Source organism: Phocoena sinus, chromosome 4, assembly GCF_008692025.1.
Source record: "Phocoena sinus isolate mPhoSin1 chromosome 4, mPhoSin1.pri, whole genome shotgun sequence".
In the NCBI taxonomy this organism is placed as follows: Eukaryota; Metazoa; Chordata; class Mammalia; order Artiodactyla; family Phocoenidae; genus Phocoena; species Phocoena sinus.
The window spans coordinates 106,390,456-106,407,904 of NC_045766.1; the positions used below are offsets into that span (position 1 = coordinate 106,390,456).

General features: G+C 35.0%; 1 protein-coding gene across 1 annotated transcript in view; it reads right to left on the reverse strand.

Moving 5' to 3' along the window:
- The window catches only part of CADM2 (cell adhesion molecule 2), a 1,092,768-nt gene that overhangs the window by 152,104 nt on the left and 923,215 nt on the right, over window positions 1–17,449 (reverse strand). The window contains 4 exon segments of the mRNA XM_032631668.1: window positions 13,728–13,748; window positions 13,751–13,768; window positions 13,771–13,863; window positions 16,480–16,632. Of these exon segments, the coding sequence (XP_032487559.1) occupies window positions 13,728–13,748; window positions 13,751–13,768; window positions 13,771–13,863; window positions 16,480–16,632 (285 nt within the window).

Consider the following 17,449-nt stretch of genomic DNA (forward strand, 5'->3'; position numbering starts at 1 on the left):
GGTGACTTTAACACCTCACTTACACCAATGGACAGATCATCCAAAATGAAAATAAATAAGGAAAACAGAAGCTTTAAATGACACAATATACCAGATAGATTTAATAGATATTTATAGGACATTCCATTAAAAAACAGCAGATTACACTTTCTTCTCAAGTGCACATGGAACATTCTCCAGGATAGATCACATCTTGGGTCACAAATCAAGTCTCAGTAAATTAAAAAAAAATTGAAATCACATCAAGCATCTTTTCTGACCACAACACTATGAGATTAGAAATGAATTACAGGGAAAAAAACGTAAAAAACACAAACACATGGAGGCTAACAATACGTTTTCTAAATAACCAAGAGATCAAAAAGGAAATCAAAAACTACCTAGAGAAAAATGACAATGAAAACATGACGATCCAAAACCTATGGGACAGAGCAAAAGCAGTTCTAAGAGGGAAGTTTATAGCTATAAAAGCCACCTCAAGAAACAAGAAAAATCTCAAGTAAACAATCTAACCTTACACCCAAAGGAACTAGAGAAAGAAGAACAAACAAACCCCAAAGTTAGCAGAAGGAAAGCGATCATAAAGATCAGATCTGAAATAAATGAAAATGAATGAAGGAAATGATAGCAAAGTCAATAAAACTAAAAGCTGGTTCTTTGAGAAGATAAACAAAATTGATAAACCATTAGCCAGACTCATCAAGAAAAAGAGGGAGAGGACTCAAATCAATAAAATTAGAAATGAAAAAAGAGAAGTTACAAAAGACACCACAGAAATACAGAGCATCCTAAGAGACTACTACAACCAACTCTATGCCAATAAAATGGACAACTTGGAAGAAATGGACAAATACTTAGAAAGGTAAAACCTTCCAAGACTGAACCAGGAAGAAACAGAAAATATGAACAGATAAATCACAAGTAATGAAATTGAAACTGTGATTAAAAATCTTCCAACAAATAAAAGTCCAGGACCAGATGGCTTCACAGGTGAATTCTGTCAAACATTTAGAGAAGAGATAACACCCATCCTTCTCAAACTCTTCCAAAAAATTGCAGAGAAAGGAATACTCCCCAAACTCATTCTATGAGGCCACCATTACCCTGATACCAAAACCAGACAAAGAAACTACAAAAAAAGAAAATTACAGCCCAGTATCACTGATGAATATAGATGCAAAAATCCTCAACAAAATACTAGCAAACAGAATCCAACAACACGTTAAAGTATCATACACCATGATCAAGTGGGATTTATCCTATGGAGGCAAGGATTCTTCAGTATACACAAATCAATCAGAGTGAAACACCATATTAACAAATTTAGGAATAAAAAACCATATGATCATCTCAATAGATTCAGAAAAAGCTTTGACAAAATTCAACACCCATTTATGATAAAAACTCTCCAGAAAGTGGGCATAGAGGGAACCTACCTCAACTTAATAAAGGCCATATACGACAAACCCACAGTAAACATCATTCTCAATGGTGAAAAAACTGAAAGCATTTCCTCTAAGATCAGGAATGAGACAAGGATGTCCACTCTTACCACTATTATTCAACATAGTTTTGGAAGTCCTAGCCATGGTAATCAGAGAAGAAAAAGAAATAAAAGGAATACAAATTGGAAAAGCAGAAGTATAACTGTCACTGTTTGCAGATGATATACTATACATAGAGAATCCTAAAAATGTCACCAGAAAAATACTAGAGCTAATCAATGAATCTGGTAAAGTTGCAGGATACAAAATTAATGCACAGAAATCTCTTATATTCCTATACATTAATGATGAAAAATCTGAAAGAGAAATTATGGAAACACTCTCCTTTACCATTGCAATAAAAAGAATAAAATACCTAGGAATAAACCTACCTAGGGAGACAAAAGACCTGTAGGCAGAAAACTATAAGACACTGATGAAAGAAATTAAAGATGACACCAACAGATGGAGAGATATACCATGTTCTTGGATTGGAAGAATCAATATTGTGAAAATGACTATACTACCCAAAGCAATCTACAGATTCAATGCAATCCCTATCAAATTACCAATGGCATTTTTTACGGAACTAGAACAAATCCATCTTATAATTTATATGGAGACACAAAAGACCCCAAATAGCCAAAGCAGTCTTGAGGGAAAAAAACGGAGTTGGAGGAATCAGACTTCCTGACTTCAGACTATACTATACAATATGGTACTGGCACAAAAACAGAAACATAGATCAATGGAACAAGATACAAAGGCCAGAGATAAACCCACACACCTATGGTCAACTAATCTATGACAAAGGACGCAAAGATATACAAAGGAGAAAAGACAGTCTCTTCAATAATCTGTGCTGGGAAAACTGGACAGCTACATGTAAAAGAAAGAAATTAGAAACACTCCCTAACACCATACACAAAAATAAACTCGAAAATGGATTAGAGACCTAAATGTAAGACCGGATACTATAAAACTCTTAGAGGAAAACATAAGAAGAACACTGTTTGACATAACTCACAGCAAGATCTTCTTTTGATCCACCTCCTAGAGTAATGGAAATAAAAATAAAAATAATGAGACCTACTCAAACTTCAAAGCTTTTGCACAGCAAAGAAAACTATAAACAAGACGAAAAGACAACCCTCAGAATGGGAGAAAATATTCCCAAACAAATCAATCGGACAAAGGATTAATCTCCAAAATATATAAACAGCTCATTCAGCTCAATATTAAGAAACAAACAACCAATCCGAAAATGGGCAGAAGACCTAAATAGACATTTCTCCAAAGAATACATACAAATGGCCAAAAGCACATGAAAAGCTGCTCAACATTACTAATTGTTAGAGAAATCCAAATCAAAAGTACGAGGTATCACCTCACACCAGTTAGAATGGGCCATCATCAAAAAAATCTAGAAACAATAAAATCTGGAGAGGGTGTGGAGAAAAGGGAGCCCTCTTGCACTGTTGGTGGGAATGTAAATTGATACAGCCACTATGGAGAACAGTATGGAGGTTCCTTAAAAAACTAAAAATAGAATTACCATATGATCCAGCAATCCCACTACTGGGCATATACTCAGAGAAAACCATAATTCAAAAGGACACATTCACCCCAATGTTCATTGCAGAACTATTTACAATAGCCAGGTCATGGAAGCAACCTAAATGCCCATTGACAGATGATGGATAAAGAAGGATGTGGTACATATTTACAATGGAATATTACTCAGCCATAAAAAAGGAATGAAATTGAGTCATTGTTGAGACGTGGATGGATCTAGAGTACTTGTCATACAGAGTAAAGTAAGTCAGAAAGAGAAAAAAAATTATCGTATATTAACGCATGTATGTGGAACCTAGAAAAATGGTACAGATGAACTGGTTTGCAGGGCAGAAATTGAGACACAGATGTAGAGAACAAATGTATGGACACCAAGGGGGGAGAACCACGGTGGGGTGGGGATGGTGGTATGCTGAATTGGGTGATTGGGATTGACATGTATACATTGATGTGTATAAAATTGATGACTAATAAGAACCTGCAGTATAAAAAAACAAACAAAAAAAAAACAACTAATACTAAACTTTCTTTGGGTTATTTGTATGGAAATATGTTAATGTAAATGTTTTAGACATTACATGAAATTTCTAAAAATCTTATATGTTCTGGTATAATGTTATAAATCATAAGTCTAGTTATTTCTTTAAAATGTATATCTCAGAAATAACTAAATTTCCTTGTCAATTGCATCATTATGAAATTTCATCAAATCTTTAACCATGGTCATTTTTAAGTCTTTTGTCATTTACAGACAATTCTGGATGTACTCTGATGCTTTTGCAAAAATGTTCCTATAAAAGGGTTTCATCTTCAGGAATTCATGGAAAAGACTCTGACAAGTACAGGTTTCTGGTAACCAACTACAATGCTGAATTTTCAGAACTCTAATGGAAAACTGATGAATTCATAAAAGTGCTAACAAATGATCAAGATAAAAATAATTACATGGGACTGAGTGAACTGATGAGGATTATTATAATTTTTGTGATTTTATGTTTGAATAAAAAAAAAAATCCCACAAGGACTCAGAGGCAAAAAATACACAAATCAATTTTCACTGCAAAGTAAAGGAGCTGTTACACTGGAGGATTACTGGACTGAATGTCAATATTATGACATAGTATGAGTGTGTTTCGTGTTTGGTAATTGCAATCATTGTTGCTTTTGTTGTGGTCATCCATTTACAATGCTTGGTGTCAGTTGATTTATCTCTTGTAAAAATAAAATACAGTGTGTGTGTGTGTGTGTGTGTGTGTGTGTGTGTGTGTGAATAAGTAAATAAATAAATAAAATTGTTGATTAAAAACATGAATTAACAACAAAGAAAAACATTATTTTGTTGATAGAGTGCTCATTCTTGACAATAAGTAAAATCCAGTCAAAGATTTATACTTACTTATCTCATTATATACATGCTGGAACTTTTCTTTCCATTCCCACAATAATGTATAACAGCACTGAATTTCTATAGCTAAATCAAATAATTTTTACCTTTAAAACTAGCAGGATTATTAATCTAAAATATTTTGTCAAAGTGAGTATGGATACATTTTACACTTATTTATGTTCATCCCCTTAAATGTATTATATCATCTTAAAACAAATAAGCAATCAGACAAAATTAAAACATACTACCATTTAGATAAAAAGTATTATTTCTCTACATTTCAAAAAACAAAGGCAAAATAACTTTTGCTTCCAGCCTAGCAGAATAACAAAGTTGGATTTACCTCTTATCTGTAAACAAGAGTTTTCAAGATATTGAACATAACAATAATGGACAGTTATCCCAGAGAGATGGAAAATGAATGAGATAAACCCTAAAATTTTGTCCCTTCTTAATGCCTTGAGAGATTTTCTAGACTGTGGTGTGTGGAGGGAAAACCCATGCAGACCCTGGTGCCCTCCCTGAGTTATGCTGATAGGAGCTGGGTGTCTAAGAAGGCCACAGCAGCTAGAGTTTATAGGGCAGAGTATCAAAAATGAAAGAGCTACACAAAGAGATGACTCCAGACAACTGCAGTGTCCCTTACAGTATTTGGCAAAGTAATTATTGATCGGTGTATCTGTGTGAAGAAAGTGTTTGGGGCTAGGACAAGAACTATCAAAAAAGGATTAGAGGAAAATAGTACATGATGCTTACCACAGGCAGGGAATAATGCCTGTTCTAACTAACCTGACTGAAAAAAACTCATAATTGGTACCCTGGGCACTCAGAGGATTTTATCTGAGTAATGAGAATTAAGTAATTCTAAAGAACAAAAGCTGCTCTGGTCCCTACCTAAGAAAGTTAAAAGAAGATCTGAAAGTATTAAACTCTAAATCACTTAACCAGAACAAAGCTTAAGAATACTTAGAGTAATAGGAGAACATTCAGTACCAGAAAGGTAAAACTTATAATGTCTGGAATCCAATCAAAAAATACTCTGCATTCAAAGAAGCAGGAAAATGCTATCTATAATGAGATCAATCAATCTATCAAAACTGACCTAGAAATAATACAGCTGAGAGAAAGAAAAGACAAGGGCGATTGAAAATATAAAATCACTCAAATACATGCAAAACCTAAAAATATGAAATTTTTAGAAGTAATTCTTTGTGATCTTGGATTAGGCAAAACATCTTACATATAATACCAAAGCATGATTCAAAAAAGTAAAAATAATAATACTAAAATTTAAAAGTTGGATTTCATGAAGGAGTACAACCACTTTGAAAAATCGTTTGGCAATGCCTTTAAAATTAAACATGTATCTTCTATATGACCCAGCCATTCTGCTCCTAGGCATTTACACAAGAGAAATAAGAGCACAGATACATACAAAGACTTACACCCAAATGTTCATAGCAGCTTTACTGCAATGGCCCCAAACTGTAAACAACCCAAATGTCTATCCTCAGATAAATGGATAAACAAATTATAGTATAGATACATACAATAGAATATGAATCAGCAATAGACAGTAACAACCTTTATATATGCAACATGGATGAATCTCAGAATATTCATCCTGAGGGAAATAAATCAAAGAGTATGTACTATATGATTTGATTTATATAAAATTCTAGAAAATGTAATCTATAATGACATACAGTAGAATAGTGGTTTCCTGGAAGTGAGATGGAGGGTGGGCAAAGAAGGCCAGGAGGAAGGAATTATGAAGGTGTATGAACAAACTTTTGTAGATGATGAATATGTTCATTATCTTGATCATAGTGATGGTCTCATCACCATATACACTTGTGAAATAATACCAGACTGCACACATAAAATATGTGTAGATTGTTTTTTGTCCATTATAACTCATAAAGTTGCTTTTAAAAAAATAAACATTTTTTAAAAGTTCTCAAAGAGTTTTGGTGATCATTTGCTTTCATCAGCCATTCACACTTAGATGAAACAACTGTTTTATCTCTTTCCAGAAAGATGTTCTATGTATCTCATTGTATCTTGAGAGAGTCTTGAGGTAATACAGTCAACAGCATTTAGAAAACCCCAAGTGGTATGTACACACACACACACACACACACACACACAGACACACACACCTCACTTACAGGTATTACTAATGCGATTTCTTTTTCTCATTTAATACGGGGTCCAACGTGATTCATATTTAAATGGCAAGGACACTTTCAAAGTGGTAAGTTTAAACAAAAGAACTCAAAAAAATCATTGATATATGGTATACTCTGTAAGTTTAAACACTAACACTTTTAATTAATCCTTATCACACATGATACAGGAGCTTTAAGCTCAGGGCACACAAATATCTCCTTTTTATTTTCTTTTGTGTTTAGCTCAAGAGAATTCACAATCTCTGTATTACATGTTAGTATTCCACTTATTTAAATTAAGGCTTTGTGCAACTGACATTAAATGAAGTATTAGGCCAAAACTAGTTTTACAACACCAGGGAGAGTATTTAAATTAAATATATAATTACTGTTTCTCAAAGTAGATTCCACAAAGTTCAATGCAAGAAACACATAACAAATTTTAAAAATCATATGGCCAAAGAATACTGCTAAGATGTTGTCTAACAGAAATCTGCATTAATTCTCAGAAATGTTAAAGCACTAAAGTGCATTTTGATTTAGTTTTAGAGAATCTCCCCTCTAAGAATAGATTCATAAAGGACATAGAATATCGAGTCATTTTTCTAAACTTATTAGATTAGGACCTCCTTTCTTTCCTTTCTTGAATATCTATTAATACTTGGCTTACTGGTCTCTAATTCTATGCATTCTCAAACTATAGTGAGCCTAACTGTCAACAGAGGTACTTAATAAATATTAGGACTTCTAGGCTTGACAGCCAGAACTTCTGATTTTAAAGGTCTACATTGAGACCCAGGAATCTTCATTTTCCTAACTAGTACCTCGGGTGATTCTAATCCGGGCAGTCTAAAGGCTACCTTTTAAGAAACACAACATTCAGAAATTCACTCTCAAGTTCCAAACGCTGAAAAATTATCTACTAAGTAGCTTATAGTACAATTATACTATATTTAGCCAACTTGAAAATGAGCTGCTGCATTATTTTGATTAACACTAAAGTGGTAGGTGAAGAGTCCTGTTCACACAGGGCAACACAGCTTAAAGTCAGTTTAAAGCTTGATGGTCCAACATTTGGGAATAAAACAATGTACACGAAGTAAATAACACTTGTAGAATACAGGCAATACTATTAGGCACTGACAAGCTTCAGTGACTCCCCACAAAGTCAGGCTTTGATGAATATGCAGGTTACTACATAGCATGATTCTTAGGGTCAGAAGGAAGTACTGAGAGGGTTTCTGTTGGAGTGTGCTGCACAAATAAAGGGTAATACTATTTATAAAGGCTAAAACTAAAAATGTCCTTCATAAGAGATGATAGACCTTTGTGTTGTCAGAATCCCTTTCTTAATCATAAGTCACCTAACTCCAAAAGCCTGCTAAGTTTAATTTTTAGATTCTACAATATATAGTTACTTCAACCTCAAGAATAAACATATTATCATTATTTCTGAACTAATTTCTCCTAATGCCTTTCTTATTTCCACATGTTCACTAACCAAGTTGTGTTGGCACCCAAATTGTGTTGACTTTGACCCTTGTTTTTGCTCCATCTCCAGACTCATTCACCAAGTTCACCTGGAATTTGTCTTCTCTTTTAAAATCCATCCATTAAAAAAAATGCCATTTCATCCATTACTTCAGGGCCTTACTAATTCATGTTTGAAATGTCCCTTAAATATTCTTCCAGCCTTCAGCTTTCTTCCCCAGTTCAAGTGCTGGGTCTTAGAATTGGAATATTCAAGCTCATTCTTTGTCAGATGTGTGACTATGAGAAATCATTCTGCCTTTCTGGATCTCAGTTTCCTGCTACTGGTGCATAATAAATGATTAAAAGCTTAGTGTCCTAAAGCAATATGCATTTATTATCTCACAATTTCTATGGATTAAGAGTCCAGATAGGGCTTATCCTGGTCCTCTTCTCAGTGTCAGCAGGCTGAAATCATGGTGTTGGCTGAGGCTGTGATTCCCATGTAGGTTTTAGAGTCCTCTACAAACTCACTGATTGTTGGCAAATTTACTTCCTTGATGCTGTATGTCCGAGGTCCCCATTTTCTCACTAGCTGCCACACAGGAACATCTTTCAGCTCCTAGAGGTCACCCACAGTTTTTTGTCACATGGCCCCTATAGACAGTACACACATGGCTATTTGCTTTCTTCCAGGCCAGGAGGAGGATGTCTGACTCTTTATTCTTTTATAAAAACTTCACCTCATTATGTCAGGTTTCCCTTAGTAATCTCCCTTTGATGAACTCAAAAGGGATCCATAATTATATCTGTAAAATCCCTTTTGCCATGTAAGGTAACATGATCAACATGATCAAGGCAGTGATATTACATATATTCTCAAGTCCTTCCTACACTCCAGGGGAAAAGATTATACAAAAATGTGGGTCATTGAGGGTTCTCATAGAATTCTGCCTAACACATTCATGTAAAAGCTAGTTGGCTGGAAAAGAAAATCTTAAGATTTTATGATGATAACTACTCAAACAAGTTACTAAACTTACATATGGAATGGAAAGTTTATACAATTTCTCAGGACACTGATAGATTTAGGAAGGCAATACACATTTTTTTCCCACACTAAATGGCAATATTTCCAACTTCCTAGCTACACAGAAGATTAAAAGCTACAGTGAAACCCCCTGCAGTTTTGATACAGAGCTGCCCAGAGGCACCAAAGGGATTTCTGAGTCAGACTCATCAGGAGGAAAAAGGAGAGTCAGGTGAAAATTATGATTATTCATTCCACCGTTTAAAGCATATAGAAGAAAGTGTTTCACCACTGCTTACAGAATAAATTCTAAACTCCTTAATCTGGAGTAAAAGATCTTCCATGACTTAACTGGCCCCTACCTTCCCATTTATCTCTCATGTCTGTATCAAACAGAAAGTTTCAGTTCCTTCAAACAATCACATGCTTTTACCCTGCATAAACACATGGTTTCTTTCTTTAGAATGCTCTACCACCTACTTTTACCCACAACCCATACAGTGAATTCCATTCATCATTTAAGATCCACTTATTCATTTAACATATACTTACTGAGTACTCTCATTTACCTCTGCCACAAAGTAGGACACATTTCTGCTTCTTGTTTTGTACAAAAACTGTAGCCAGTTCATATGTCTGTTACTATACTTGTTAGATCTTATGTTTATATGTCCATCCCCCAAAAGTGAATACCTTAAAGAAATAATTCTGTTTTGGTTATATTTCTAGGACTAATTCAGGGATTGTTACAACTCACCAATCATGGTTTTGCTCAAGGTAGTAATAATAATGATAACGATAATAATAATATCTAAAATATATTCAGTGATTCCTTATACTGTGAAAACACTTTATACATATTGGCTTGTATGACATCCTTGCAATAGCACTTTGAGGCAAGCTTTATGATCCTCATTTATTAGATGAGAAAACTAAACTTCAGAGACAGAGGCAAGGACTTCAAATTGTTACTGATACTTCTCAACATTCTGTTCCTCTATATACCAGTGTGGTCTCCAAACAGGAGCATCATTATCACTCACAAATTCAACACACTGCTAAATATATATGTTCTCGGTTTCCAACCCAGATGTACTCAATCAGAAAATCTGGGGTCAGGCCCCTATAATCTGAGTTTTAACAGGCCCTGGAGGTGATGATGGTGCCTGCTAAAGTTTGAGAACCATGCTGTATAATCTAACATGGAAATATCCTGGCCAAGAAAATGTGATCAGCTAGGGACTATGAAACAACTTTCTCCCAGAAACTTGGTGAATTAAATTCATATGTTAGATAATAATGGAGAAAAAATGTACAGAACAATGACTCCTCCTGAAATCAGAAGTCACTTTGAAAGCCCCTACCTCTATCATACAGAGTCTGAAACTTAACACAGTGTCAATATGCTGAACTGGCCAGTGCTTAGTTAAAACATATGGAAAATGATACTTTCCCTTGACTGGAATAACTACTTTGGGATTTACATAATGTTATACATTCCTCTTTATAGTAAAGTATTCCTCATAGCTGGTTTTATCACCCCAAAGGCATTTTAAACATCTCCAGGTCAAGGGTCTTGTTTTCTTCATTTGGATATTCACTCATGCACCATAGAATGCTGTATAATTGGGACACATTTTAACAATATCTTATCAAATTGAATTTAACTGGATTTGATTAGCTATCTTTTCCAATTCTTTATACTAGGGAGTGTCTTTTTTAAAAATCTCAAGTGATATTATAGGTAAAAATTGTTTCATGATAATAGGAAGTCAAATTTTGATTTCTGAAAAGACAAGAGTGTAAGATAAGGATAGAACACTCCTTTCAGTGAGGTGTATCTGCTGAGGGGATTTTAGAGCGAACTTTCACTTCACATGTATAGAGCACAGCGAATAATAATGAACGTGCATTCTGTATAGAGTACTAAATACAGCATATTTGCCTATACACCTATAAAAACATTTTAGAGAACTCAGGAAGTTCACCATATAATTGTAAAGACAAACTATGTAAACATGCAAAATAAGAGTTATGAACAAATAAAGAGCTATATAGATGAATTCAAGTGTAGGAATAATAAATGGTCTATTAATGGCCACGCATTGAAGAACACAGAAAAAACAAAGCTTCACTACTTTTGAGTAGAACACAGAACCAAATGCTGATTCTGTATATGGTTTTCTCTTGATTTCATTCTAGTCTTGATTCAGATGATTTTAAAGTATAGTGTTTATAAGATCAAAATTTCATCTTTTTACATATAAACAAAAGTCCCCTCTCTACCTAGTTTATGAATAAATCTGGCATTCAGAGCAGAAGCCAAATTTGTCAAAAATTAAGATATTTTATAAAAATATTTTTAATGAAAACATTATGCGTTTTTCATAAGGCTACAATGTTAAAAACAATCAACCAATATTAATGACTAGTATGTTAGTCTCTGACCTCCCTGAGGATATATTTATCCGAAACACAAATAAATATGGTAAGCACTTAAGAGAAACTAACTCACTAAATAATTATGTCAAATTCAGAAAGAGATGCATGTAGGGTAATAAAACAATTTAACCGAAGGAGAGTATTTAAGAAGAACATTATACATAAACCAAGCCTTTCACATAGAAACCATCTGATTTGTAAGAATTCACTGCCAGGAGCTTTCTTATAGGCCAAGGAAATAGGATTTTAAACTTATCCTCCAGGTTAGGACTTTCAATCAGAAATGCTTATGCAGAAAAAGTGGCTGGATTAGAACCTTGTCATAGTAAGATAACTCTGGATACAGTGTAGAGGGTCCATTTAGAAAAGCTCCAACCAAGACTAGACATTTAACACACTAACCTAAACAAATATATCCTAAAGGCAGAATTAGAATGGATGGTACTGAGCCCTGGCAGAATATAAGAGCAAGTTTAACTTAGCAAAGTGATGTATCTAACTTGTGAAATGGGTGCTTGTACTTCTCCAAAGTTAGTCCAATAAAATGTATTTATTAGAAGTTCTAAAGTAAAGGTAGTAATTATGGATAAATTACAGATAGTTCTTGTTTGGGGAAAAAATATAAAGAGAGAAAGTAATTAAATAGAAAAGAGGTAGAATAATTGTATGGACTGTAACCCATAATTTCTTAGTTATATAGGTAATTCTACCTGTTGGGCCACCATGCCTAAGTAAGATACTTGAATTACAAGTTAAAATAACCAGAATGGTTTTGCATCAATCTACCTCCTAGAAGGTTACCTTGAGGAATAATACATATTACTATATAAATAGGAAAAAAATTTTAACAAGCATAATAGATGATTCTTATATTTGGGTTTTCATGTACATGTGATGTCAGGTCCAAGATTTCTGTATGTGGGGTACAAAAACCACTACCAGACTTACTAGTCATCTCCTCTATAAACTTCTTAATCCACCCTAAAAAGAGTGTGTGTGTGCATGTGTGTGTTTAAGGTATGAAGAGCAGAATTATGCTGAATATTACATTTCTGTGCATTTTTACTGAGACAAGCACATTATTTTACCCTGTGTGAGAGCTACTGAAAACAGATTTATTGATGTTTAGCTAGTTTTATTCCAAAACTTTGTATTTTCAGAACCAACAGTGAAGAAATAATTCATGAAGTTTCTCTGTCTATAATCTAAATACTACAGATGAGCTCTGAAATAATCACATCTAACATGAACACTTAGCACTTGCTATTGTCAAGTACGAATCTATGTGTTTTTTATATATTAACTTATTTATTTCTCCAAGTTTCCCACTAGATATATATCATTTTTTTTTACAGATTTGATTTATTTAATCTATTTTTCGTGGCGTAGGGTCTTAGTTGCCGCACGCAGGCTCCTCCTTGAGGCATGCTAAACATTCGTTGCAATGCTCGGGCTCTTTGTTGCGGTACGCGGCCTTCTCTCTAGTTGTGGTGTGCGGGTTTTCTCTTCTCTAGTTGTGGTGCACAGGCTCCAGGGCGTGTGGGCTCTGTAGTTTGGGGCCTGCAGGCTCTCTAGTTAAGGCGCTTGAGCTCAGTAGGTGTGGTGCACGGGCTTAGTTGCCCCGCAGAATGTGGGATCTTAGTTCCCTGACCAGGGATCAAACTCACGTCCCCTGCATTATAAGGTGGATCCTTTACCACTAGATCACCAGGAAAGTCTCTAGATATATATCATTTTAAAACTGTTTTATGTAAGAGAAAAATGGGGCACACAGAGATGATATTAATATACCTTGTAAAATTACCTAATTTAAGGTAAATCTGGTTCAAATTACACTTAATCAGAAGTGACTGTGGTTGAAAAGGAAACTGTAGGGCTTCCCTCGTGCGCAGTGGTTGAGAGTCTGCCTGCCGATGCAGGGGACACGGGCCCCGGTCCGGGAGATCCCACATGCCGCAGAGTAGCTGGGCCCATGAGCCATGGCCGCTGAGCCTGCGTGCCTGGAGCCTGTGCTCCACAACCGGGAGAGGCCACAACAGTCAGAGGCCCGCGTACCGCAAAAAAAAAAAAAAAAAAAAAGGAAGGAAAATGTAAAATGCCCTGGATCTAACACTTCACACTAGTTTCAGCACATTAATTTTGATTTGGAGACCTTTCCCATTCCTTACCTTTAATCTCTTTGTCATTTTGAACCATCTTATATCAGCTGAGGTTTACTACCAGATGTTTTACAAGTCAGCTGCATCAAGTCTCCCTCCATAACTGGGGATGAAAATCCGCTAATTTGAGGCTTCTCAGGAACACCTGAAATTTAAGCAAATGAATGAAATAAACATTAATCTCCAGGGTTGATTTGTTCTTACGACTACTACTTGCAGAAGCAAAGCTAAACTGGGTGTATAACTGACAATAACTTCAATCAAGAATAATAAACCGGGGCTTCCCTGGTGGTGCAGTGGTTAAGAGTCTGCCTGCCGATGCAGGGGACACGGGTTCGTGCCCCGGTCTGGGAAGATCCCACATGCCGCGGAGTGGCTGGGCCCGTAAGCCATGGCCACTGAGCCTGTGCGTCTGGAGCCTGTGCTCCGCAACGGGAGAGGCCACAACAGTGAGAGGCCCGTGTACCGCAAAAAAAAAAAAAAAAAAAGAATAATAAACCAAAACATGATAATAATAAACTGCTATATAATAAAATAAATGACAAAATATATAAAAAATATATAGCGAGATATATATACACATACATACAAACACATATGTGTCTGTGTAAATATGCATATGTGTGTGTATATTATCCAGAAAGCATTTAAAGTCGTTTTTTTTTATTAAATTTTACCTGCGGAAATACTCTTTATAATCTTAAAAACAACCATATCTTAAGATTTACCAGTGTGGGGCTTTAAAACGGTAGATTGTTTGCACTAGGCAAAAAAAAATCCACAAAGCATATTTCTTCATTCTTTAGCAAACTGTGATTTAACCAAAATAGCACATTTCATTCCTGATTTCAGAATTCTTAAAGCTTAAAAAACATTGTTATCCTCTGTGTACTTTTTTCTAGAAAATGCATTTTGGAATAAAAGATTCATTAAAAATTGCAAGGATACTTATTTTTCTGATTCTTCTAAAGTAGAGAATGTCTCTTAATGACATTTGTATTAGAAATGTAATTGCAGTTTTGTGGAGCATGATATGTATTATTATTATTATTATTTTTTTTTTTTGCAGTACGTGGACCTCTCACTGTTGTGGCCTCTCCCGTTGAGGAACACAGGCTCCAGACGTGCAGGCTCAGCAGCCATGGCTCATGGGCCTAGCTGCTCCGCGGCATGTGGGATCTTCCCGGACCGGGGCACTAACCCATGTCCCCTGCATCAGCAGGTGGACTCTCAAACACTGCGCCACCAGGGAAGCCCATGTATTATTTTTAATGCTAGCATTACTAACTACTTATTACCTTTTCTAGTCTAGATCATCCAATGAATAAGCAAATAACTAATATTCAGAGATAGACATTGATGATTTAAATAATACAACATTACATATTTTGGAGGCAATAATATTCTGCTGTCATGACAGAGGTTTATTAAAATTTCTTCTAAAAATATTCAATAATAAAGGCAGACTGAAAGTTTCTTTATTGTACTATTTAATTCAGTTTGAAAAGAATAAAATGTAAGAATGTTGGAAGACGCCAATAAAAGAAATACAAACTAAAACAACAAGAACAACAAAGATAAATGACAGATCAACATACTCCACTAGTTGGCTAGCTTTCTTTTCGTTCACCTTCATATAGCTTTTTTTAAAAAAAAAACAAACATGTCACATCACCATTTAATAAACTGAAATTAGCCACTTTCCTATATCTTGGGGTCTCAAGTTGGCTCTCTACAGAACAATACATTAATCTTAGGCAGCTGCTATCCTGAGATACTCCATTTAGTGGGTGTATTTTGTCCTTAATGGCAAACTTGTAAAGATTTTTATACAATAGTCCCAGTGGGACTTGCAAAGAAACATATTTCATATCCTATGCATAAAACCAATTCACTAGCAGGATTAACTTTAATATTCTCACCCAAAAGAACGGCATGCATTAGTTCGTTTAAATGCAGTGTTATGCCTTTATCTATCAAAAAAGGAAGGCAAGCTAAGGGCAAAAAAAAAAAAATCAATCTTTAAATTCCTCTAACTTGTTCAGTACACAGGTGTGTTTCAATGAATTCCAGCAATTTCAGCTGATTGGGCCACTGACGTCTGTGGAATCACAGAGAGCTGTGAGCTGCAAGCTTATTTCCTCAGAAACTCTATGAATGTATTGCTTTTTGGTGTCACTATAACCTTTAGAAAAATGGCCCAATACTTAGAGAATAAAAAAACAAAGAAGCTACAAGCTGCATGTGCAAGCGACATTATGTAGTTCATTTAGTAATCTAGAAAACTACAAAGCTAAAAGGCAAGAAGACAAATAGAAATGTTAGGGTCATTTAAATACACTGAAATACACAAATGGGCATATTTGGAAGCCAATAGATAATTAGGGAAGATCCCATTAGGTGACTGATGATAAGGTGGTGGAGCATCTGATAGACACATTGAAGTCATTATGTTCATTATTCTATCACTTTATAAAAGGATTACCACGTATACAATATAGAGATGATTTGACACAAAGGAATTTAGTTGAAAATCAAGAAACCTGGTGTCTATTGCTGGCTAAGAAACAAAATGGCTGTTTGCTCTTGGGAAGTCATACAAATCTTTATACCTCATTTAGAAAATGGGGGAAATGACTAAGTGATTTTTTAATGCTTTTTTGATGATCCTCAAAGTGTAGATTTGTTATTGAATCATGTTGCTGTAGCTATACACATCTCTCTGGCTTGTGATCACACGGTGTTAGTCCCTTGCACTTACCCAGAACAGTGAGATAGGCCTTGGAAGTTTTGACAGGCATTGTAAATAAAGAACAGGTGTACTGTCCTTCATCAGAGAGAGAGACATCACTGACGCTGATACTCAGTTCATGCCAGGAAGCCCGAACCAGCTCGATCCTATTGTCCCTTAAAGCTGGAAAAAGAAAATACTGAAAATATGAATAACAACATTAGGAAAAGTTGCTACTGTTAGACTACATATTTTTAGCACAACACAATAAACATTTTCTTTGGCCATCTGTCTAAATCTGGTTTCCTGAAATGTTTTAAAGGAAGGTTTAAACATATTGAAATATTTTATCAGATTTAAGTAGAATTAAATGTTCCTTAATGTTCTGAGAAATAACTTTTTAATTAAATGATTGCATCTAGTAAGTACAATACCTTGGATGAGGTAGATATTGATGGTGACAAAAATGGCTTTCCTTCACAAAGTCTTTCATGAGTTGTCAGTACCAAGAAGAGCTGTAAACAAAAAATTTCACTTCTATGCCCAGATAAATTTGGGAAAACTATGACTGCTCAATTCCTTCTAGGAAACCAACAATGAACCTTAGCATATTGAAAGTTCTCTGCAGTAGAGACACCTGTTAAGCTTTTTTTAAATCAGAGCTAACTTTCAGCTGAAAAACACCTGTACTATACCTGATGTTAAATTTGCTCTGACTGGTTGGTGCCTCTGTTGTACTGTCTGTTAAATACTTTTAATATATTCTTTGGTTCAAACCACCTTTTCTATCACAGAACACTTGTTTTCACAGATCTCTTAAGCATCTTGCTTATTTATGCTTCTTTTAAATCATTTTTGGAAAAGCATTAAAAAACTTAAATATCACTATGTGCTCCACTAAGGACAGCTATAAAACCAGGAATTAAGCAAGAGGTGACTAAAGGAGTATTCTGAAAGGTAGAAAGAGGAAAGGGGACTGGTTAGTGATACCAGAACCTAA